Genomic DNA, 25,620 nt, shown 5'->3' with positions numbered 1-25,620 from the left:
ATATAGGAGTCGTTACGATGGAGTTATAATTCTTTGAATGTTTTTAGTTTACTACCATTTTCGTAACACGGTTCATAACATGGGCCGAATTCATACTTACTGTTGTCAAATGGCCTGACCCAGAAGTGTATTGTAACCCCAGCATTACCCGCAGTAACGTACAAAGGTATCCCTTTACGTAGGATTGGTAAAGTAGGGTGTCGAGCATGCTTGAACTGAACACTTTGCCGGAAACGAATGCCTCACGGAACAAATATGGCAGACTGCACGACTTTTCTCGGTCACGTACCTGCGTGAAAAAACAACTTCAACGATTTATTCTATCTCTCTTCGACGATTTATTATATTGAATGAATGAATGTAACTTTTGTTCTCCCGTGGCCGGGTAACGACGGTCGTTATAATACGGGCGTTTAATTATGTTCCTTACCTCTCGTGCTAGCTTAGGGGGTTACCACGTATGTAACTTTGTGGTTTTTCTTAAATATATGGCTGACAATTAAGACAACCCATAAGTGACCCAGCGTTGGAGCAAAAAGGTTACATTTTTTAAAGAAAAAAATGTTTGGTATATGCCTTTTGAACTGTCACCTATTTTCTTTAAGGTATACGTATTAGTAATTTGACAAAACAAAACGTTATAAGTATTAGCACACACTGTATTTTAACTTGCCTTTCTATAATTGTCCGCATCAACATTAGGGTTAGGTGGAACAAAGTGCATGAACCTCATATTACTGGCGTGTGTTAACTCAAGACAAGCTGGTACTCGAGGAAATAAGCGAAACATCGTCTGTGTTGCGACCAATTGCCTATTAAATACATATGTATAGTAGGATGGGGAAAGATGGGACACCTTTTCATTCTATTTTCTCGCTCCATTTGGTAGTAAAAAAAAAAAACAGTTAAAGAATTAAGAAACTGTTTCCTCACGACCCCGATAGACTGCTATTTATTGTTTAAAACACGATCAGGGTATTTGAATATTATACATTTAAGGTTTACTAATAAATGGGACAATAAAATAAAAACATGGACCATCTTACCCCAACCTACTATACAACAGTTATGATAAGATAACATAATATTACTTAAATTTGTCTATTTGAAAATGGTAGCGAAGATCATAATATTTAAAGAAGGAAGAGAAAGGAATCAACAGCAAAACTACAGTTGATAAAAAGTGTGGAAAAGAGTGTCAATTAAATAGCGTGGCTGTTGCACCCAACATATAGTAAATTATTTTATACTTACTGTTGTCAAATGGTGAATTACGGCCTACTAGATAGTTTTACTCTAGTAGGCCGTGGGTGAACTCACGCTGAGTTACGAAAATGTAATTAAAACAAGAATTTAATTAAAACAAGTTATTATACAGTAGGATGGGGGAAGATGGGACACTTTTTAACTATATTTTCTCGTCCCATTTGGTAGTAAACAAAGATCATTCAAAGAAATACGAAACTATGTCCTCATAACTTTCATAGACCGTTGTTATTTGTTTAAAACACGATCAGAATATCTGGATAATATGTGCTAAAGGTGTCCCATCTTCCCCCACACTACTATACAAAAAGAGGGGGTTGGCTTTTATAGCCATTGTACAGCCATATTCCTACAACAATAATCTATTCGTTCCAGTAAAGGCCATACGTACCTTGAATCCGCCATGTAAGCTTCTTCTGCATACATAGAAGTCTCCCTGTCAATAATAATTACAGAATGCGCTTCTGTAACTCCAGCGTTCAGTAACGAATCTAATCTAAAACGTTTGGAGTACTTTAAAATGCTTTCCAATACATTGCATTGAACTGTTTAGATTAAATTATAACATGACATATATTTTACAGCGTGGTATACCTGCCACAAAAAATATAGAAGTGTGGGGGAAGATGGGGCACCTTTTTATTCTATTTTCTCGTTCCATTTGAAATAAACAAAGAACATTCAAAGAATTATAAAACCATATTCCCACGACAGCCATACACCGTTGTTAATTGTTAAAAAACGACCAGGGTATTTGGATATTACGTGCTAAAGGTATCCCATCTTCTCCCACACCCTACTATACTGCTAATAGTAAATACACGTGCGTGTGAGCTTAAACAAATACATGCTACTGAAAATAAGACTGTAGGCCAACGACATGAAAATAGGCAAACACATTGAAGTTACGTCACCAACATACGTCATCAATCGTTACGTCATGCTTGAGGTAACTTACGTAGTCTGTCGGCAGGAGTGATAACTCCTACGTGTACTTCCGTAACTGCCACGGCAGATAATCATAAATACGATGGAGTTAAGCGTTAAATACACGCACCGTGTTATAAGCAATGATGAAATTTTTTCAGGTTAAAACCGGTCAGAACAGGACAAGACTATGAAACAGATTGCTGACTGCAAACGTACTCACCCGTTCATGTTACCCAGCATATAGTAAGTCATTGGGAAACAGCTTATAGCATTCAGGAACGCATTTTCAGGAGAGTGTTCGAGCAGTAGTACCACAGGGTGTATGGAACCTATAGGTCTTTAGAAGAAATGCATATTAGTGGGTAATTCTGTTTAACTAAACATGAATGAAGTTATTATGTGCAAAATGCCCAAATTGGATTCACTTTGGTAACACATATAAAGATGGGACACCTTAAGCTCACAATATGCAAACATCCTGATTGTGTTTTAAACAATTAACAATGATCTATGGCAGAAGAGAGGAAACAGATTTATAGTTTGTTAAATGTTCTTTGTTTACCATTAAATAAGACGAGAAAATAGAACAAAAATATGTCCCATTTTCCCCACTCTACTTTATAATGTCTCACATTTCCTGTGTTTTTAGCAACTACTAATGTACCAAAACTTGCAAAGATATATAGGGTTTCATGTAACTCGTAAATGTTCTTTACTTACAACCAAATGGTACGTTAAAAGTGAAAAAAAAACATGGACCACTTAACCAAACCTATACTATTATATACATGGGCCACATAAAACAGGGCCTATAAATACACCTAAACTGCTGTATTGAGTAGTCCATGGTATACCACATAAAGTACAGCTTATACCTGTAGTGAGCTCGCAAGGGAATAAGAACGTTGAAGAGACTTTGAGCTGCAAACTCCGCTGTTATAATGATGGGGGCAGTGGACCACTTGTAATGCAAAGCTGATGTATGGCGGCAATGCTCGCATGGCTGTATATAATAACGTAGAAAATTTATTGCATGGAAATTATGAAGTATAGCAGGGTGGGGGAATAGAAAACTTTTTATTCCATTTCTTAATCAATTTAGTAGAATACAAAAAACTCTACTTCTTAATCAATTTAGTAGAATATACAAAAAACTGTTCCGTTTTTTCCCACTCTACTATATATAGTAATAAGCATAACTATTACTCTACTATATATAGTAATAAGCATAAATTTACAATGTTTATTATAATTCGGTGGTTCGGTTCGTATATAAAACATTTTTCACGGATTTAGCAAACTTATTTATCTATACGTTACCCTGTCCATTCGCATACAACACAGCTTTGCTCGGTCCCTTAGAATATGGCACATAGTTGGCGTTAAGTGTCCGATATATGGAGACACAGGAGGGAAGCCGATTCTGGTCCTAAAAATATAAGAGATTAATTCTATAATTTTTAACGCCGTTGGACAGCGGTTAGCACGCCCGTCTTTATCCCAGAGGCTGTGGGTTCAAGGCTCGACGCTGTTACCATTTGTATCATTTGGGCAAGACATTTAACGGCTCTTGCTCCAACCAAATGGCCCCTTCAGTTATTTTTAATTGTCAGCCATGTACATAAAAAATGAGTTACCTACAAAGTAAACTTATGCGATAACTTGTAATCGGGTATAAGATATGTGAAACTGAATATCTGTATTATAACGACGGTCATTTCTCTGCCCCACGAGGATAAAGCAAATTACATTCATTCAATCATTTAATTTTAACTTATAGGTATTTACTCTCTCAAGGTTGTTGAAGTAATGTATGGTTCTGCTGTCTCGTCAGTAAAGATTTCGCTTTGGGATGCGCTGACTTGGGTAGTCAGTAGCATGTTTTGGTTTACTGCAAAAAATAGGTTATTCGAATAAATTATAACATTACCTAATTTTGCTAGACTGTTGTGGTAATAGCTTATATTTCTGCCCCCCTTTGGTAGCAAACAAAGAACATTCAAAGAATTATAAAACGTGTCGTAGTTCAGTAAAAAATAGGTTAGGCGTATAAAAATAATATTTAATCACCCACAAAGTTACATACATGGTAATTCATAGGCGTGTAAGCGGTGATGTGTGAAACAGAACACCAGTGTTATAACGATGCAGTTTCCCCGCCATGCGAGGATAAATAAGTTACATTCATTCATATTTATAATTTGCAAAAACATAATCACCAATTTCATCCGCATCAATCTTCCGTATTGATCCTGCGGACTCTCGTTTGCTCCTCCGGCTTCCAGAGTGCTGCTGCTCATGCATCCCTTCCACGATGATCGCATCTTCCTCCTGAGTAAGGCAGATGTAGAAGAGGACATCTTCTTCATCCAGTGTGAACTTAGGACCGGGGTTGATTAGGATCTCCCCGGAGCGCTCGACTCCGATGAGAGTTGCTCCACACCTAACAAAAATTCAAAATACATTTATCCTTCTTCGGCGCCGTTACGGCCGTAGCACAGCGGTAAGCGCGCCTGCCTTTAACCCAAAGGTTGTGGGTTCAAGGCTCGATGCTACTACCGCTGTCGGTGTATGAGCCCTTGGGAAGAACAAATGGGTTGAAACAAGCGATAGTGTCTTGCCCAAAGACAAACACACTGATATTCGAATGTACGTACATCACGTATAAGTAACACGCCTACACGTTTATTTAGCACATTAAATAGATAGGGATACATACTAAGCAATGTTACATTATCGTTGCTCCTCTTACTTGGAGTGTGCAGACACTGAAGCTTCGGTGAAACTTGAACCAACGTACTCCCCGAAAAACTTGCTCTCTTGCGCCACCACGCTATAGATTTCGTTTCCTGCGCTCCGTCCAAAATCTCTTTTCCATCGGCAGTTTAAGTTATTTCCTTCCCTGGAAAAAAATTACGGGGAAGGGGGTCAGTTAAAAAGCTCGGAAAATATACCCTCGGAAACCTGTTAACTTGCTTTACACCCGCGTGGGCAAAAAACGATCGTCGTTCACGAATGATCGTTTTCTTACACATTGTGTTTGCTTACAAGTTACCGCGTATGTAACTTACAAGTTACCGCGGTGATTGCGTTTCTGTATCGTTGACAATTGGAACAACCCACAAAGTAACTACTGCGTTGAAGCAAATTGTCGTAAAGTGTCTTACCCAAGGACGAATACACGCTCACAACGGTAGCAACGACAAGCCGTGAACCCATACTCTTTGGGCACGGAAAACTACAAAAAATTAAACTGAAAAAGATTGATAGTCGCTATACTTACTGGCCTTTTGAAGTGTGTGCCAGTAACGTTATCACAGTAGAGATACCGGGTATAAAACTGTTCATCGCCAACAGTACGAACTTGAATTCTTCATCACAAAGCACCTTTGAGTATATAATGTGGTTTTTTTATCAGTAAACATTAATAAACGAGGTGTATAATACCATTAGGCATAGTGCACTATAGAACACGTATATGTCATGACACTATGTGTCCCAGTAGGCCAGTACGCAAGGAATGAGTATTACATAATTCCCAAGTGGAATCCCACACCTTATACACGTTAAACGAGAAATAGACACGTTTTATACATAGAATATATAGCACCGTGGGGTAAGATGGATACCGGTGGTACACAATATTCTACGTTTCCCCTAATTTTGTTTTTATTTTTATAAAATAAAATAAAAAATAATAAAAAAATAAAAAGGCTGTTTTTTTTATAAAAAAACAAAACAAATGAAAACTCCATTTTTGAGTCGTGTGGATATTGATATAGATTTCTCTAAATGTGTTTTGTTTACTAACAAATGGCACGATCAAACAGAATATAAGATTCCCATCTTACCCCAACCTACTATATGGGACTAACATGATCCACCATATTCTCATACTACATTTCTAAGATAGCATAACAAACATTTTGTTGGCACGTAAAACTTTTTATACAGTAGGGTGGGGGAAGATGGGACACCTTTAGCACATAATATCTAAATGTCCTGATCGTGTTTTAAACAATTAACAACGGTCTAGGGAAGCTTACTACCAAATTGGACAAGAAAATAGAATGAAAATGTGTCATATCTTCCCCCATTCTACTGTACTTTGTTTTATTTAAATATTCAATATAAAACTGTTACATACTTTATAGTAAGGTGGGAGAAGACAGGTCCACTTGAGGGCATAATAACCAAATATCCTGATCGTGTTTCAAACAATTAACAACGGTCTATGCAAATCGTCATAATATGGTTTTGTAATTCTTTAAATGTTCCTTGTCCACTACCAAATTAGACAAGAAAATAAAATGAAATGGTGTCCTGTCTTTCCCCACCTAAATATATCTTTAAATGGTTAATAAATATACCGTGTCAGCAAACTGTACATGTAGCCGACTTTCAGGGCGTAATATATGCACGAAGAGAGGGCACTTAGGCGCAAAATCCTTCACAGCCATTGCCCTTAAAATTGTCTTTTCATCTGCGGCAACTCTGTCTACCTCCTGTCGTGACGTCAGGATAAAACAGGCCTCGGCCGCATCCATTCTAAGAAACAATGAATATGTTAAATGTTAAATAAAAATAAGTTTGTTTTTATCTGTTAACGTGTTGCAACAACTGTTGTTTGTTGCTATGTCATGTCATTTCCTTCAAAATATTTCTAAATCTTTTCGTAATCGAGGAGACAAATAAAATTATTATTTTATAAATTCCTTATACGAGTTGAACTGTTCTATACCTATTATTCTCATACAACTTGAATCTCAATTTTTTTGATCGTGTTTTAAACAATTAAAACATTTTTTTGGATTCGCAAGGACTGGTATATGATTCTGTAAATATTAATTGTTTACTGACAAATGGGACGGAAAAAAAGATAACGTGTACAATCCAACCCTATCCTGGTATAAGTAACTAAAGTACAACAGCGCTTAGGCGCCACAGCCATGTTTTAAACTGGCACTCTTTCCCACACTTTTTATTCATAGCGTATTTAAACAACTAATGTTTTGCTGTTAATTTCTTTCTTTTTGTTCTTCAATAACATGATCTTCGCTATCATTTTCGAAAAGGTAAATAAAAAATATGTTATATTAAACACTTACTTGACTCTTACTAAGTCAACTTCACGAAGTAGGGAGCCTTGGATATAAATTACTCTTTCGGCCCAAATGGGCACTTGTAGGAAATTCTTTAGCGGGCCGTCCAACTCACAGGGGGACAGCAGGACAACGTAGTATTTTTGCAAAGAGGGCAGGGCGTAAAACTCATTAAGAAAATCCAAAATGACATCCATTCGAAGAACTAAAAAAATGAACAGTTAAAGAACTCAAATTCGTGCCTAATATATTGAAAAGATGTCCCATCTCCCCCACCCCACTCCATGTTTAACACAGAGTCAACACTATGCTTACAACTCTAGTAAGTTTAAAGCGAGTTCAAATCAATGTGATTATGCGGTTTACGCCAAAATGATTGCGTAATTGTAACTTTCAAGCAGTTGACAATTGATTTACGAAGTGTTAATAATTAGATTCATTAATCTAACGATCTGAAAATTGAATTCGAAATGCACATGTAACTTCGTTTAGCAGAATCGATTTTAATTGCAATGCAAAACATTTTAACACGAGCCCAGAAGCTTATGCTGTCTGAGCGCGCAACATCTTTTAGCTTGTGTTGTATGAATTATTTAACTTGATTAATTTTGCATCAGCATTAGGGTTAGTCTTAACGGCAATTTGCATGACTTGTGTTTTCTGGAATCAATGTATATGGCAACATTATAAATAAATTGTATGAACGAATAAATGGAAAACCCATATTTTACCAACAAGTTTATTAAAGTAAAGAGAGATTTGCACCCTTTTATAGCCCCTGCAAGTCGCTGTATGGGTAAACTATACGGTATAAATGACAATAAATTTCGAATGGGAAATGTACCTTTTTGACCTGGCGTGGCAACGACAGTAGTTATAACACGGATGTTCCTACTCACGATAACAAATTGGGACTTCACGGATGTTTCTACGAACGTTACCAAATTGGGACTTCACGGATGTTTCTACGAACGTTACCAAATTGGGACTTATATTTTAAGTCCTCTAGCATGCGAGTCGTACTTTGAACTTTTTACTACTTAAGAATACGAATTCATGTTCGTGAATGAATTGTAAATGAAATATTTGTCGTCCGAAGAAGTATTCTGCCCGTTCGATGTTTTACTTACGTGCCCAATAGGCTCAAAGTCCACCCGTTACAATCACGTATCCTACCTGTAGCACAAACTACCACATGTTTCTCAGTCTTAGCTCGCTGTCTGCTGTACTCCCCTCCTTGTCTTAACCGCTCCGACCACAAGAATGAGATTTGTTCAAGCTGAAATATAATCATAACATTATAAAAATTGCTCCAACCCAGTGGTGCTTTATTTTGCTGTTTAGAATTTAGCCTTTAAAATGCAAACAAGTAATTGCCTACAAAGTTACATACGTGGTAACTCGTAAGCTGACACAAGGTGTATCAACACTCGTGTTATAACGATTGTCGTTTTCCGGCCACGCGAGGATAAAGTAAGTTACATTCATTCATTAAAACAGAGCACCCGTGTATAGCGACTGTCGTTGCCATGCAACGCTAGAGTTATAGCTATATGACTGACGTCTATGTCTTTATAGTAACATAATTCGGTAAGCTAAATGTACGGTAAATTTCACGTGGCGAATACAAAGGCCCTTTACGACATATTAAATCCCATAGCATAACTATTAACAATTATACATTTGTAACACAGAGAATAACATTGGCCGACACAAGGTATAAACACAGAGTTCAACACTGCTTTGTGGTCTTGCACAAAAGTGTAATGAATAATTTAACAGACTTTAATATCAGGAAAATATCAGTAGGCATTAATAATAACGAAGGTTACAGTGGGCATAAAAGGTTTAAATATTTAATGAGTTCTAACACAACGAAAGCTGTTAACTTAGCCACACAACAATGTCAAAGCTTGGTGACATTTTAGAATAGAACTGAAAATGCGTTTCGGTGAAGTTCATGGTCACGGGTGCAGAAGAGTTGTTTTAAATGGAATAATTGAACCGCATGTTTTTGCGGTTAAAGTCTAGACGGTTCTTGGAAATGGTCCAAAGTCAAAAAACATAAAAAAATGTAATGTGAAACTTGATTTGCTTTTTTAATTGCCGCCTTTGAAAGTTATATTGCTGTTTTAACGAACAGTTTTCCAATTTCATTTTAATTTGTTTGAATTAAATACAACTCATATAAGTTCATTTGTACTACATTGTGGGTTTAGCAGCCGCGCTTTTATTTGACTCTTTTACTTAATAGTTTTTATCAGTAGCGTGTTTTAACGCCTGTCGCTTTGCTGCTAATTCCCTTAATTCTTATCTTTGTTTTAATTATTTTGATCTTCGTTTTTGTATTTAATTTGTGTTATAACTGCTTTATATTAAAGGTTTGCCAAAAGAAATATCTGTTAAAGGGTTTTTTATTGGACATGATTTAGAAATCTTATCCAGACACCAAGAAATATAAATAGCAACCACCAGCTGACGTATTACACAAAGTTAATCTGAAACGTAAGTTTGACCGCAAAACCATAAATCTCAAAACTCGTGTTCTTACTTGGCTTGGAATAATGCTCAAAGCAGCAAAAATAATGATGATCACGAGTAGCTTTGACGGCCATATTGTCGGTGTAATGTCTCCGTATCCCACGGTGCTGAATGTCACAACGACAAACCAGAAAGCGTCAAACAAATCCATGTGATATTTTCCTGCCCTTTCCAGGTGCTCGACGCCGCAAATGCTAAAATTATAAATTATAAGTCTACCTCTTTACAGATATAGTAGGTTGGGGAAAATGGAAACGTCTTTTTATTTTTTGTTCCCGTTCTATTTGGTAGTAAGCTAAAAACGTTTAGGGAATTACAAAGCTGTATCCTCACGACTTTCATAGACCTTTTTCACGGACCTTGGTAATTGTTTAAAACACGATCAAGATATTTGGATGGTATGTGCTAAAAATGTCCCATCTTACCCACAGTACTATACTTCTATAAAGCAGTAAAATATATTACTGTGCGGTGAGATGGATACAGTTAGCACATAATAACCACAAATGTTTCATTAAGTTTTTAACAACGCTATTTTATACGTAAGGCCGGTTTAAATTACCGAAATTATAAGTTAGCTTTTTAATTATATTTTAAAGGGCACTGAGGCATGAACATACCAGGTCATAAATAAACAAATTAAAGTTGATAAAAGAACCAGCACTTGATTAAACATGGCGCTTTGTTGCTTGTGTGCGGCTCGGTGCAAATCATTCTGGAAAACACAATTTAAAGCATAACTAAGACATGGCTTAGTGAATATATTTGTTTCTGTAGTTATAGGGTTGCATATAAAGGTAATGGGTTCACGGCTCGTCGCTGCTACCGTTTTGGGCGCATGTGTCCTTGGGCAAGATAATTAACGACAACTGCTTCAATCTAGTGGTCACTAATGGGTTAGTTAATTTACCAGCCATATAAACACCCATAAAGTTACATAGATGGTAACTTATAAGCTGGCACGAGGTGTATAAAACAGAATACCCGTGTTATAATTTGTCGACGACGCGAGGATAAAGCAAGTTAAATTCAATTCTATTATTGGGCTTCTTTTTACCATTTTATATTTCAAAACGCTTTAATTTCTTTGCTCGTGTTTTTCGTTTTTGAAAATTAATGTGTTCTCAAAAGTGTATTTTGTATAATATAATGCAAAACAGCATTTATAAAGGGAAATTGTCTGTTTTAAGACCTAATTCTGTTTTCCATGTATGTTTAATGCATAAAGGACAACAACAATCTTACTATCATGCTTTCCAATCCACTTTTAGCCAGCCAAATATTCAGGAAAACAGGCACAAACAAACAGCGTAAAGGCTCCCAGAAAACCTAGACAAAACACGAGTTATATTTAGGCATTGTTCCGTAATTTATTGCAAATAATATACTTACAGTTGCCATAAAAGTGAAAGAACATGCCGCTTCAATAAACCAAGTGAAGCTGAAAACTTGTTGTGATAAGTTGCCTTTGTAATGCACAAAAGTATTCAATACCTCGTGAAAACAACTCACAAATGCCAAAACCACCTGCGTTGAAGGATAAAGTTTAAAGGAAACAGCTGAAACAGATCAAGTTGTGTTTACCTGTACTATCCATATAACTGTATGCCGATCAACCCAAACAATTAACGTCCACGAAAACGTGTATTGGTCCGTCCAGTATGGGTTTACTTGGTCTGGTCCGTCTGTTGTGTTTATTCGTACGCACATGCCACAGCTGGTACATAAATAGGATTTTTTTAAATTATATATTGCCGTGGGGAAGATGGGACACCTTTAGCACATTATATCTAAAATTCCTGATCGTAATTTTTTTATACAATTAACAACGGTCCATGCGAGTCGTGAGGATACGACTTTATAATTCATTGAATGTTCTTTGTTTACTATACCAAATGTGACGAGAAATTAGAATAAAAAGGTGTTCCATCTTCCCCTAACCTGTACTATACACGTATACAGTATACATATACTGGCATAAGTTGTTCAAACAGTACACCCGTGTTACAACGACTGTCGCTTTCCGCTAAGTGTTTTGCCCAAAGACACATACACCCACAACGGTAGCGGCGGCGAGCCTTGAACCCATTACCTCTGGGTTAGAGGCAGGCGCGCTAACCAACCGTGCGTCAGCGCCGATATGCTATTTTTTCATTAAAGTTATAAAAATATTTAATTAAGCTAACCAAGTACTTCGGTGTCGATCTTCCATTGCTGCTCGTAAAATGTACAGAACCACGGTAAATATCTTGAGTAGGAATTTGAGCAGGCGGATTCGGAGACCTGTAAATGCACATAAATTGTTTGTGGGTTTAAGAAAATAAAGTGTGATCATAAAAATTCTAAAAAAAACTTCTTAGAAGGGGGTAAAATCACTTGACGAACCATGAAAGTAATCAGACTAAAAACGCACATAAATTGTTTGCGGGTGCAAGATAATAAAATGTGACCATAAAAGTTCTAAAAAAACTTCTGAGAAAGGGAGTAAAAAAACTCGACGAACTATGAAAGTATAGTCAGACTAAAAACGCACATAATTTGTTTGCGGGTGCAAGATAATAAAATGTGACCATAAAAGTTCTAAAAAAACTTCTGAGAAAGGAGTAAAATGACTTGACACACTATAAGAATAATCAGTCTAAAAATGCCTTTGTATCAAATGATTGAACAGTAATCATTTCTAAGTATATTGGAAACTGCACAATAAAGGTAGTTTCCCTGCTAAATATAACAACGCTTTGTGAAGAACTTGCAGTCTGCGAACAGGAGGGAAAATTTTTGACATGAACCAGAACGGTAGGCTACTAACCCTTGCCAAAACGTTTGTAGCGTGCTACATCACCACTGCTGTAATTTCACTCCGCCACAAAATAATACAAATGCCTACCCATAGTAGGATGGGGGAGATGGGACACATTGTTATTCTATATTTTCTCGTCCCATTTTATTTTCTCGTCCCATTTGAAAGTAAAGGAAGAATATTTAAAAAAATTAAAATTATAAAACCGTGCCCTCATAATTATAAAACCGCGACTTTCATATACCGTTGTTCATTTTTTAAAACACGATCAAGATACTTGGATATTTTGTGCTAAAGGTGTCCCATCTTACCCTATCACTCTACTATGTATCTACAGTAAACATATAATATATAATACTGTGGGGTAAGGTGAGACATACCACTAGAACTTAAATCTCCATAGTTTATTATCGTGTCCAAAACAAACAAATAACAACGCTTTAATAAAGTCACGAGGTTATGGTTGTACATATCTATAATTATTCTCTGTTTACCACACAACGGAGAAAGAAAAACAGTTAGAAGATGTCCCATCTTACCCCACCATCCTATAAGAAATATATATATATATATATATATATAGTTTGTACTCACTTATCGTTTGATTTTTCACGAAGTAATAACGTAGTCTTTCTGCCATCGTGCTTTCGTTTACAAAAAGCTTTAGCTTCATTCTAAAAAGAAAAAGTATATTAATATACGGAAATCCTATTCTGGCCTGCAAGCGAATCTGTACTGCTGGCGACAAGCAAAATCGGGGGTTTGAGTAGTCGAAGGTGTATATAGGTTTTGGAAGTGATCTGAAATGAGTTTTTAATTTTTTATAAGCAGCGGTGCGTCAAGGCACTGACGCGACGCCTTCGCAAGTAAAGCGCTGAAAAGTTAATTTCAATTCTACCTGGTAGACCGGTCTAAAGAGCACGTTGATTCGGAGGCGCTTTCGCCTATTCCATTCTGTTGCAGTTTTATTATATCTGAATCCATTTTGCCTCCTATGCTAAAAGCTTGAGGTTCAGCGCTCGCATCTGCTGCTATAAACACCTTGTTTCGACGAAATGAGGCCATCAGAAAACGAGACGTCGTCGGGGCCCAAAACGCAAAATAACGATTTTCTTTCCCGTTCTGGATACACTATGTTTGCCGACCCCTGGCTGTGGCGGTCTATACGAAACACCAGCTACAAATGTTTATTCAGCGAGCGAAGCTAGACAAGGTAAGGTTAAAAGATGAACCCGCGCTGACATATTATCTTGTCGGTTCAACGGGTTAAGAAAAAAGACATCATATTTTTATTTCTTAAATTAAACATTAGCGACTGTGTTCAAAGTTAAACACAAAACGTGAAAGCCGAAAAGCGCCTTCAGCAATATTGCCAGATAACTTAATTTACTCGACATAAGTCGATACACGGCCGCTAATACCAAAATCGTTAGTGTTATACGTAGCCAAGGCTCCGTAATTGCCATTGGCTATAAAGCACATGTTTCCATGGCTACAATATTTGAGCTTTTTCGCGCAGTAGCGCCGCAAGCGGAAGTATCTACGCTAAGATGAAATAGCAAGAAAAAACACTTTTTTAGGCCGCGGTGGGAGTATCTTACAAGTTATAACGTAGTTATAGCTCTCATTAAAAATTTATTACTTTTTTGGGCCTTTTGTGGAGAAAAATGGTAATGTAACCTAGGTGACAGCCGAAACATTGTCGGGACAACAGAAGACAGTATCGATCGAACCGCACACGGATATAGCTCCATGACATATGTGTTATAAAAACGAAACGCAAATATCCAAATTTTCAGTGGGCTTAAAATCGAGGTAAAATGTATTTGTTAAATCCCTACGAATGACAATAATAAAGCGTATATGGACAACCATGACAAAATGACATCACTTAGGAACCGCGTATTAATGACGTTTGTACATCGACATTGCATCATTTCGGTACATAATAATACAAAAAAATGCAACTTGGGAAATGTACGACTTTACTCCATCAGTAACTATCAAAATTCTAATTCATTTTTATTCAAAATTTCGTGATTTTTTTAAGTTTATTGAAGTTGATAAATACGCTACTAAAGTACCAATTACAATGTATTGCTTTATTCACAATAATTTTAAACGGCCGTGAAACTTAATATAATTTATTCAGAAACTAAACCGTTTTCGCCAACGCCTTTTAAAAACGGGGGTTTTACACTAACAATTCAATTCATGAAATAAGTGTCGAACGGACACATTAACTGTTCTCGCGTTTGGGAAAATAGACAAACACCTATTCTTACGACGGTACGTATTTATTTAGCCGGACCGCGCGGTTGCGAAATAATACTATCGGGCTATTCAATGTTCCAGCTGTAATAATCGATATAGTAGGGTGGGGGAAGATGCTGGGACACCTTTTCATTTTGTTTTCTCTTTTCATTTGGTAGTAAACAAAGAACATTCAAAGAATTATGAAACCGTATCCTTACGACTTCCACAGACCGTTAATTACGACTTCCACAAACCGAAAATTTTTTAAAAGACCATCAGGCTATTTGGAAATTATGTGTTAAAGATGTCCCATCTTCCCCCATCCTACTATATGAAGACACAGATGTCGGTGTCTGGCACATAAATGATGTAACTAAGTATAGTAGGGTGGGGGGAGATGGAACAACTTTCATTCTATTTTCATGTTCATTTGGCAGTAAAGAAAGTTTAAAGAATTATAAACCGTATCCTCACGAGTCCCGTATACAGACCGTTGCAATTTTTTAAAGTACGATCAGGATATTTGGATATTGTGCTAAAATTGACCGTCTTTCTTATCCTACACTGTAAATCGTAAGGGTGGAAAATTTTTCAGAAGGGTGGAAATTTTCACTGTCGGGGTGGTAAATTTCAACCTTCCTCGTCAGTTCCACCCTTAGTGTTGTTATATTTCCACCTATTTACCTAAATGTAGTCCGTCCCACCCTGTTCTTATTAATTAGGTTGCAAATTCATCTCCAATAGGGTGGTTTTAATTTTTACAAATTGTTTTTTTTCGTTTCTTTTTTTTATCGTCATGCGAATTCGTTCGCAGCGGGAGTTAGCGCGCATATAACATAACTCTCTTATCTTTTCTTTTTAATGAAGAGTCACGGGAAACTTTGTAACACCGAAAATGCAGAAGGCAGTTTTGATCAGTTAGGTTGTTCCAGTTTTATAAATTATGTAGAATTTTATAATCAGGATTGTAACATGTTTAATGCTTGCAGTTTTTTTTATATTTAGATTCATGGTTCGTGTTGAGTCCCCGAACTAGTTTAGGCTGTGAAAGTTATCTTTTATGTTGTGTGTTACGTCACAATTGCGCCAAGTTGGATTACGGGAAACATTTTTTTTGCATTCCTTTTTGCTATCGGAGTTCAAGTGGGCTGCCGTTTTGTATCTGTAAACATCTATTTGTTTGAGCCACCCTGTATGTCATCTTGCGACCTGAATAATTGTTCGGTATGTATGTTTTGGGATATAGTTGTAACCTTGATGTATGTAACCTTTTTTTGTGTGTGCAAATTTAGAAAACCGCATGCACGCCCACACGTATATAACCAATTGCAAGAGTAAAAATATGTACAAATTTAGTAAAAATAGGTACAAGAAGAAACGAGAGACACGGTGTTTATACCGAAGATATAACGATAGGAAAACGATGCTCGTCTACGCTTCGGTGCACACACGCGGTTTTAAATCTAAAAAATTTAGTCTAAAAATTATAAATATATAATATGATTTGATTTTAATCAAGAGATTAAAGAATAAATGCTAGAATTAAGAATTGAGATAAGTGCGGAAAAAGTCGCCCAAAAAACAACAAGAACAACTGTTCGACGAAAAAGAATCTATATGAGTCAAATATGACCACTACGTGCTCGATAACGCTGGTTTTGCAATACCTCAACTTCTATGTTGCAGGTAAAATTGGTCAAGCGTTAAATAAGTACCGTTTCGCGCGCGAATTGTAAGAAGATGTGTTTCGTGTAGAGAATGCCATGGGTTGATTTTCTTTTTAATACCATAATTGTTTCTGTTTGTTAGGTTTAATTTAACAACAGAAGTAAGTGTCTGGTTATTTCATGGCGCAATTTTCGTTACCTTGCCCATGTGCAAACTGTAGCAAACTTGTACCAAAGCGTGAGTTTCTGGATCATTTATATTTTCAACACCATAAGTGTAGAGTATTTCGTTGCAAAATATCCGACTGTGGAAGAATATACTCTACTCGGGGAAGCTATAAAACGCATTTACATAGAATGCACAGATCAGTGTTTAGAAATACCAACGAGACGCCATTACAATCTGCTTCACCGGATTTATTGCTGGTTCATGATGATCCTCCTACAGAGGTAGAAGATAGTTGTGAATTATCTCCAGTGCAAGAAATACCGGAACAAGAAGATAGGTGCATTTGGGATAAAAGCAACTTTATTACAAATTTTTGCAAAATGTGCATAAAAATGAAAGAACATTATGTATTGCCGGACTCAACTTACAGATGTATAATGCAAGATATAATTGCATTTGTAACTGTTTTTCACCAAAACTTACTACGAGCAAACATCAATTTTATTCATGGCAAAGATGAGTATTTGTTCGATAGTGAATGCTTCATGACTGCATGGGAAAATATTCAAAATCACACTGTTTTTGACAGTTACTGTAAATCCATTGGTTACGTTGAACCTGTGCAAATTCAGTTAGAGGTAAATGAAACATATCAATACATTCCCATTCTTGATACAGTCAAAGAATTTCTTAGGCACAGTGATGTTTGGCAAGCTATATGCAACAACCTTTCATCCAATCACATTTTACCGTCTCAAGGGTGCAACTATTTCTATGATTTCACAGATGGCTTATTTTTTAAAAATCATAAATATTTCAAGGGAGATAAAAATATGCTTCGCCTGCACTTTTATTGCGACGAATTAGAAGTATGTAATCCATTAGGAAGTTCCAAAAGAAAAAATAAGCTTACAGGCTTTTATTTTGTGGTTGGAAATATTGGTACACGACATTTTTCTGCTCTTCGAAACATTTTCTTGGCTTTACTGATTCCGAGCAGGCTAATTAAAAAGTATGGCTACATAAAGCTACTGGAACCGTTGGTGCATGACATTAAAAAGTTAGAAACATCAGGGGTACAAGTTGGTAAAACAAACAATTTTATTTGTGGCACAATTGCAACACTCTCCGCAGATAATTTGGGTGCCCACGATATTGGTGGTTTCCGAAAATGCTTTAGTAGCGGTCGTATCTGTAGGTTTTGCATGTGCAGTTATAGTGACATCTTTGTTAAATCGTCAGACACAGAGTTTAAGGAAAGAACAAGTGAAGAACATGCAACCTATGTTTCAAGCCTTGAAATAGATGAAAATCTTGCTGCTGCTTATGGTGTGATATCTAAATGTGCTTTGTTGGATATAGAAGGGTTTTGCCCCACGATTTCCTTACCTCCAGATATTATGCACGATTGTTTAGAGGGTGTTATCCCATACTTCCTTCAGTTTTTGTTCAGAAGTTTTAATTTATCAGGCACTTTATTAATTAATGCAGTGAATGCCAAATTTAAATGTTTTAAATTTGGGCGTCGGGATTTTTGTAACAAACCAAGGTGCTTACCGAATGATGTTGTTCAAAAAAATGGAAAAATATCACTGAGTGCAAGTGAAGCGTGTTTTTAGGTTACTCCCATTTATAGTAGGCAATTGCATTCCTGTTACTAATGAGAATTGGAAATTGTATCTTTTGTTAGCAGACATTATGGATGTAATATTTGCACCTGTTGTAACAGACATATTATTAGAGCAATTAGATTACAATATTTCAGTTTTTTATTCACAAATGCTATGTGTTGCAAAGGAATTCGTCAAACCAAAATTTCATTTTATGCTGCATTACGCTCGTTTGATTCAACAGCATGGGCCATTGAGATACCTATGGTGCATGAGGTTTGAATCCTATCATAGAAAAGTAAAAAAAGTAGTAAACACAACCAAAAATTTTAAAAATGTTTGCCATTCTGTTGCTGTTAGAATACAAAGGCAAAAATGTTATGAGCAAAGTGAAACTTTATGCTTGTGTGATGACTATGTTGATTTTTCTAATCGTAAATCAATAGATTTGTTTGATTTGCCAACCCAGGTTTCTGATTTTGTAAAATCTCTCACTACCTTAAAAACTGTGCAATCATTATGTTGTTCTTCAACTGTTTACTGTAACGGAACCAAATATTGTTTGGGTGATGTTTTGATAGTTAATGTGTATGATGAATGTCCCATATTTGCAAAATTACAATACATCTTGTCTTATTACGATTCTATTATTTTAGTTACCAAATTTTTGCGACCAAGTTTTAATTCACATTTTCATGCGTACTGTGTTCGAGAAACTGAAGACTATATTTTTGTACAACCAGGATATGAGCGCTACCCGGAATGTTTGGACTTGTATAAGGTAGATGACGAAAAATTGTACGTCCGTCCAAGATATAAAATTTGCCTTTAGTCAAACAGAAACATTACAACTTACAATATTTGAAATTGAATTTGTAGTTTTGCTGTAATATCCATGTTTTCCATTGTATTTCAGGTCAATAATTAACCATGCAGTGTGAATATCTCATAACTTATCTTAATAAAACAAAAATACTCAAGTGTTGTAAAGAAGATTTAAGAAGAAAAATGGAACAACTGTTTCGCATAGAAAAAACATACGAACTTCAAGTTTTTAACACAACCTTCAAACGTTGGGTGGATATTGAGGAGGTAGAAGAAATACCAGATGTAGAAACAGCAGAACTACGTGTAAAACATTCAGGTCAGTATGTGCACAAATATTTTTCATAGGCGTAAGGATTGCCCTGGGTGATATGTCACCCCATTGTTAAAAGAAGGGGCAAAATCCTAAACAGCTTTAACCGTGCTGTTAGGTGTCTATACAAAAAAGCAGAACCATATTGCATCGCCACGTTAATAATGTGGTTTCCAGCGGAAAAGGGGGTAATTGCATTTTACCAATGCCATATTATTGATATTAATATTTACTAAATATTCAAAAACTGTAACGCATATATTAACTTGTTTCAGTGCAAAGTAATGATGATTCAGACAGTACTGTTCCTGTGAGTGAATGCTCTGAATCATGCTGTGACAACAATGAGCAAGTCTTTTGCTCAACACCAACAGACTCTTTTTCAATGGTCACACCAGATACCTCAACATCTATATCACTAGATGTCTCATCTACTTCAACAGATACAGATGAGCAAAACAACGATGATCACGTTTGGATATTTACGTATAATGTTCCAAATTTTCCAGATCATATTTTAGAAGCAATAAACACCAAATGTTTGGATTCCAAGACTCGAAAAAAGATTGCTTATGATGTTTTCAATTCAGTTATGCTTCATACTTTGTAAGTGTTGAAATAAGTTGAAGCTGACAAGTAAAACCCAAAGTTTAAACACAGAAATTTTATGTTATAGGTACCCGACATCACATGAATACAGAGCTGTATGTACTGCTTTAATTAAGAAGCATCCAAACCTAACGGACAAGAATAAATTCAATCCAATAGTTAGTTGCATACTTGCTTTTAGTTCTGTATAGGCCTACTGCCTTTTCATTGTCACAGTAGTGAACACTTAAAGTAATAGGAATAATGTTTATAATAGTACTATTTAATAATGCAGGGTACATGGGTTGAATCTTTAAGGCAAAGATTTCGTGATCTTCGACGATCGCTAATAAATAATGAACAAGTACGAAAAATGAAAAAAATATATGGCTTTAAGAGAAGAAATCCAGCTGAAGAGCCAAGCACGAGCAAAGAAATAACAACCACGCCAGCAAAAAGACCACTGTTGGTAAGTACTGTTTTACTATGTTCTTTCCTATTATATCAATTTCCAGGTGTAGTCTAGTATTTCATTTGTGTTTTTTTGTCTTTAAAGGATACAGTACAAGACACTTTTGAAGACTCTCAGAGTTACAAGTGCCACATAAAAGTGATTCGTGATGAAAGTCGAAAACTCACCAATGCGAACATTTCTGTTCTTCTGGACAGGATGAACAGAACGTACACTGAAAGAAGAAGAAAAATACAAAACGGGGAAAGCACACTGGAAGAAATTCTTCATGAATTTCCTGCTTTTCAATTTTCTGCAATTGTAAGCATGTGATTTATTTGTGTTTATTTGTCTTTTTTAATTTATTATCATTAGTATAGTAGCTTATTAAATAAGCTTATTTTGTCTTTTGCTTTATAGATTTTAAACGAAGCAAATAAAGTTATTCGAAAAGATGTGAAGAGCACATTTTTAAAAAATATGTCAATGCTGGAAAAGATAAGAAAGGTTCTGATGACCAAAAAAATTACACCAGAAGCTGCAAAGAATGTTTTTCATAAAGGTAAAATTCTTTCTCTTTTTTATAAAAAAAATTTTCCTCTGTTTATTGCTCATTTAGTTTAGGTTTATTTAACACTGTACTGTTTGTGTTCTATGCAGATATGGCCCATGCTCTCCTGTGTCTCCCAGCATTGGTGAGAGAAAAAGACGACAATTTTCTGTTTTCTCACATGGTAAGATAAACACTTTTTAAACCAATCAAAACCTATGTAGTTTTCATTGTTTAAGTTTTGATTAATTTCAATCTGTAATTTTATAACTGCAGACTGGCAGCGATGACATCACAAGTACACCGTACCCAAGTATTTTTATCGATACTGATGAACAACCATTGATCTATCTTCACCGTACAAAGTTATGCACAGCAGAAGACCTAAAAGAAGCCGTGCTGTTGGTCTTCTGTTGTTACTGGGTATTCGACCTCGTGATCCCCAAAAACATTAAGAAAACAATCGAACTGATCGGTTTCCTCGCCGCTGACACAAAAGTACAAACAAACAGTGTACAAAACGTTATCAACCTTTTCTGCTAATTGCATTAATTGTTCATACCATAGACTCCTTAAGATAAGGACTGGAAGGTTACGACCTTGGGGTTTGTAACTTGAGTCCGAGGGTTAACTTGAGTCCTGGACTAAAATGACTTCTATAGAGAAGCTAGAGACACATTCTTGGTATCCATATTAGGGTATTTAAGGATGGTGAGTTCAATAATGATACTTTCAACACCATCCGAGATCTATTTCAAGAACAAAAATTATATTTTAATGTCGGATGGTGTTGAAAGTATTATTATTGAACTCACCATCCTCAAATACCCTAATATGGATACCAAGAATGTGTCTCTAGCTTCTCTAGAAGTCATTTTAGTCCAGGACTCAAGTTAACCCTCGGACTCAAGTTACAAACCCCGAGCATGGCAGGTTCCGGTTCTTATCTTAAGGAGTCTATGGTTCATACAGTTGTATTTCATGTCTTATTATGCAGGCTAAAATATGTAAATAAATTTCATTTTGAACAATTTTACTGAAAAAAATTATTGCATATTAGTGCCATCCTATGGGTTGCAGATTTAATAAAAAAGGGTGGAAACAATGGGTTGCAGATATAATAAAAAAGGGTGGAAACAGTGGGTTGCAGATTTCAACAAAAGCAACCTCAAGGTTGCTTTTGTAAAAACGCGGGTGGAAATGTGGGTCCACCTTTTCTGTTGCTTTATTTGCAAGGTTTCAGTTTACAGTGTATGATAAATATTTCCCCAAAAGTAATTGCAAAACATGATTGAATATCAAAATGTATATTCCGGTGCGAAAACTCGTAAACTTATTTTTACATCGTTATATTTAAAGTTCCTGGTTAATCTAATTACGCGGGTATCTTACCCATAAGACTTACATAATGCATTAGGTTGGTTATGTAGTGTATGTAGTACTAGAGTGCGGAAACGTATACTCATTTTACATTGTACGCCCCTTAGAGCCACCAATATAAAGGCTAATTGCAACTTAATACTGTAACACTACACTCTATATAAAGTTCCACGTAGTAAAAACACAACAACAATCAGAATACACCATTTAACTATAAAACCTATAGTAGGGTGGGGGAAGATGGGACACCTTTAGCACATAATATTCAAGTACCCTGATCGTCTTTTAAACCTTCAACAGCGGTCTATGGAAGTCGTGAAGACACGGTTTTATAATTATTTGAATGCTCTTTGTTTACTACCAAATAGGACGAGTAAATAGAATGAAAAGGTGTCCCATTTCCCCCAACCTAATATATTTTAATAAAAATATATACTGTACAAATATACTGCTAGTGTGTATAAATGCAACGCATAGGCGAAACGTGATTTGAGCATTACACTTAAAGACAAAAACAAAAAGGAAGGAATAACCGACCACTCGTATTGCTAGAGTTACTGCATAACTGACTGAGTGAGTAGCTAATACGTATATATAAAACACAATGCTTTACAATTTATACCACGCACTTACTTGTTGTTATTGCGAGTGCTGTTTGTCCTTTGCCGATCATCAATTTGAGCTTGAGTTAGCTGAATACCTTTCAACAGCGTCGTAGCGTCCATTGTGTCGCTACAGAGTTAAGTTAAGCCCGATCATAATACTGCTTATTATTCGACAATTTCCCTCGCCGGTGCGTGGTCTGACAGCAGCCGCCCTCTTTTCTTTGTTTCGGTAGCTGTATCGTAATAGCAGGGCAACACGCTACACAAGACACGCTTAGTTACACGGGCAAGCGTAAACCATAAGCCTCCAGTGTACCGATTCAAAACACTCTTAGAATAACAGCCGTGTATTGAATGAATATAAAAGCGTGGATACTTCCTGTCAGGGCGACACACATTCAATGTGACGTCACAAGCAACTGGCGTTTGATCTCGGCAGGTAAATAGAATAATGATATAACGTAATAAAGGTGGAATAAGATGGAACATTCTTGTTTCTCGTCCTATTTGGTACAGAGAATACAGCCCAGCGACTTAAAAAGAGTATTGTTAATGGTTTAAAACAGAATTGGGGGATTTAGAGGTGCGTATAGTATCCCATCTTAGCCCAAAATACCATTTTAAAAAACCCTTTTTTTGTGGGGCAATTAACAACAATGTACACGCGGAGCTATATAGGATAAAATATAGACCCTAGTTTAACTTATTCCTGATGTTGTTACATTTATTATATATAGTGTTACGGTAAAACAATAACTAATTTTAGCAATATCTACAATCTAATCGCGGATTTAAAAATTCCTGACTTTATATACCAACATAAGTTTCATATATATATATATATGGTACTGTGGCCAAGATGAATATATCTTTAATATCCCATATTTCCTATTCATGTTTTTAACAATTTGCAAAGCATTGGCCATCTTACCCCAACCTAATATACAGTAGGGTGGGGATAGATGGGACAGTTCTTCACGGAGACCATCCAATGAATTATAAATCATATCCTCACAACTTCCATAGACCGTTGTTAATTGTTTAAAACACGATCAGGATATCTGGATATCATGTGCTAAAGGTGTCCCGTCTTCTCCCACCCTACTATATACGTAAACATAACTCACCTATATCAAATGCTTCTAGATTTCTGCCAAGCGCTAAAAGCAAACTAGATATCCCAATGTACTAAAGAAAATGCACATAGTGGGAAATCAACAATTCGATTGCCTCAAGTTCGCATTACAGTAACTTGACCGTTGTGCCCTTGGGAAAACGAGACCAAAGCGTCTGCTGCTGCAATGGTAATTGATGAGAAAAATCGACCCATGATTTAATCAAACTTTAAACGAAAATTGAATCTGGTTTAGTTTAAATTCTGATAGGTATGGCTTGGCCTTGAGTTATGGGGCGTAGGTAAAGTTTTACTTTTTCTCCATCTATTCCGTTATAGGTTCCGTTTTTTTTTTCTACTTTCTATTCTGATATCTGTTTTTAGGAATTCAGCTAACTGGAATATGAAAAAAATATAGTAAAATGAATTTTTATACATATTGTTATTTAAACCAAAGTTTCCGACCAAAAACTAACTTTTAAACAACTTTTTTAAACTTTTTTTATCTTTATTATCTTTACCAGAAATAAAAAAAAAATACCAGAAATAAAAAAGCGCACCAAATATAGCATGCAAGTTACAGCACAAGAAACCAACTGTTTAATTCGTCGCAACCAACTGTCCAAGCATATCATTTCAAAATCACGTCAGATCTCGACTCACCTGCAGTTAAGAGCAAGAGGTGCCATCTTAGACTCAAGAAGGATGCTTCCCGTATCAATAATTCATGAATGTAGATCGGAGCCCATTTCGTCAACACCGCAACACATTCTCGTCCGTATACAAGACGCGTTTGACCTGTCCGAAAGATAAATTAAATATATTATATATATAGTAGGATGGGGATGACGGGACACCTTCAGCACATTGTATTCAAGTATCCTGATCGTGAACACGGTTGGAGAAATTGGAATAAAAGGTGTCCCATCTTCCCCCACCCAACTGTATACGTTGATATATAAATGCAGTATGAAGTTTTGTTTCTGTTTGCTTGTCTTAAGCATTGGCTTATATACACCATTATCGGATAAAACGTATTTTAAAACCACTTTAAGTTACTGTTTGATTTCATATATAAATCTATTACGTCTTTGAATAAGTGGCAAATGAAAACCAGAACATATATTTTAGCGAGCTTTTTTTAATCTACTTACTATCATGCATAGTACCATGGGTAGAGATTTAGACAACCTGTAAGAAAGCATTGGTTTGTAGCAATTACCGTTAAGTGGTTTGCTCTAGGACGCGCCCACAATGCTTTATAAAACGCCGACATGATAGCAGCGTCGAGTCTCGAAACCGCAACCTCTGGTGCAAAGGGAACAACTCTAACCCTTGCATTTTAAACACCCGTGGCCATGTCCAATTAGCGACAAAGTTACATATACGTGGTAACTCGTAATAAGCGAGCACACTGTAAACAGTGTAGAACATCCGTGTTATAAATACTATT

The 25,620-nt window shown here is 36.1% G+C and overlaps 2 protein-coding genes across 5 annotated transcripts in view; one reads left to right on the top strand and one right to left on the bottom strand.

Annotated features, from left to right (window-relative positions):
• LOC149741535 (potassium channel subfamily T member 2-like) overlaps nt 1-25,620 on the bottom strand; it is a 31,616-nt gene that overhangs the window by 3,788 nt on the left and 2,208 nt on the right. Inside the window, exons 2-25 of one of the 4 annotated variants that reach the window (XM_089893125.1) lie at nt 24,831-24,965; nt 24,181-24,349; nt 23,082-23,312; nt 13,234-13,313; nt 12,026-12,122; nt 11,424-11,556; nt 11,232-11,366; nt 11,085-11,168; nt 10,460-10,554; nt 9,850-10,033; nt 8,475-8,577; nt 7,305-7,503; nt 6,567-6,744; nt 5,480-5,583; nt 4,949-5,098; nt 4,416-4,639; nt 3,985-4,087; nt 3,517-3,625; nt 3,072-3,199; nt 2,417-2,533; nt 2,225-2,269; nt 1,658-1,762; nt 674-812; nt 101-289 (exon numbers count right to left, since the gene is read on the bottom strand). In XM_089893125.1, coding sequence (XP_089749251.1) covers nt 101-289; nt 674-812; nt 1,658-1,762; nt 2,225-2,269; nt 2,417-2,533; nt 3,072-3,199; nt 3,517-3,625; nt 3,985-4,087; nt 4,416-4,639; nt 4,949-5,098; nt 5,480-5,583; nt 6,567-6,744; nt 7,305-7,503; nt 8,475-8,577; nt 9,850-10,033; nt 10,460-10,554; nt 11,085-11,168; nt 11,232-11,366; nt 11,424-11,556; nt 12,026-12,122; nt 13,234-13,313; nt 23,082-23,173 — 2,793 coding nt within the window. In that variant the 5' untranslated portion in view covers nt 23,174-23,312; nt 24,181-24,349; nt 24,831-24,965. Of the gene's footprint in view, nt 1-100; nt 290-673; nt 813-1,657; nt 1,763-2,224; nt 2,270-2,416; nt 2,534-3,071; nt 3,200-3,516; nt 3,626-3,984; nt 4,088-4,415; nt 4,640-4,948; nt 5,099-5,479; nt 5,584-6,566; nt 6,745-7,304; nt 7,504-8,474; nt 8,578-9,849; nt 10,034-10,459; nt 10,555-11,084; nt 11,169-11,231; nt 11,367-11,423; nt 11,557-12,025; nt 12,123-13,233; nt 13,314-13,537; nt 14,074-23,081; nt 24,350-24,830; nt 24,966-25,620 lie in introns of those variants that run through there. The other 3 variants (XM_089893086.1, XM_089892935.1, XM_089893008.1) reach the window with 3 other exon arrangements.
• On the top strand, nt 19,122-22,253 carry LOC149741536 (sterile alpha motif domain-containing protein 3-like). Its single transcript, XM_089893677.1, has 8 exons — nt 19,122-19,485; nt 19,755-20,085; nt 20,156-20,246; nt 20,363-20,536; nt 20,624-20,839; nt 20,939-21,080; nt 21,179-21,252; nt 21,345-22,253. The coding sequence occupies exons 1-8, from the start codon at nt 19,272-19,274 to the stop codon at nt 21,609-21,611; spliced, it is 1,509 nt and encodes a 502-aa protein (XP_089749803.1). The 5' UTR covers nt 19,122-19,271; the 3' UTR covers nt 21,612-22,253.

This window comes from Ciona robusta, chromosome 1 (genome assembly GCF_009617815.1).
Source record: "Ciona robusta chromosome 1, ASM961781v2".
NCBI classification, from domain to species: Eukaryota; Metazoa; Chordata; class Ascidiacea; order Phlebobranchia; family Cionidae; genus Ciona; species Ciona robusta.
This window is presented reverse-complemented; position numbering and strand designations above follow the sequence as displayed.

Coding starts and splice junctions, on each gene's coding strand:
- LOC149741536 (XM_089893677.1), top strand. CDS start 19,272: ATGCAGTGTGAATATCTCATAACTTATCTTAATAAAACAAAAATACTC. Junction 20,247..20,362: donor AGAATAAATTCAATCCAATA/GTTAGTTGCATA, acceptor TTAATAATGCAG/GGTACATGGGTTGAATCTTT. Junction 21,253..21,344: donor ATTTTCTGTTTTCTCACATG/GTAAGATAAACA, acceptor TTATAACTGCAG/ACTGGCAGCGATGACATCAC.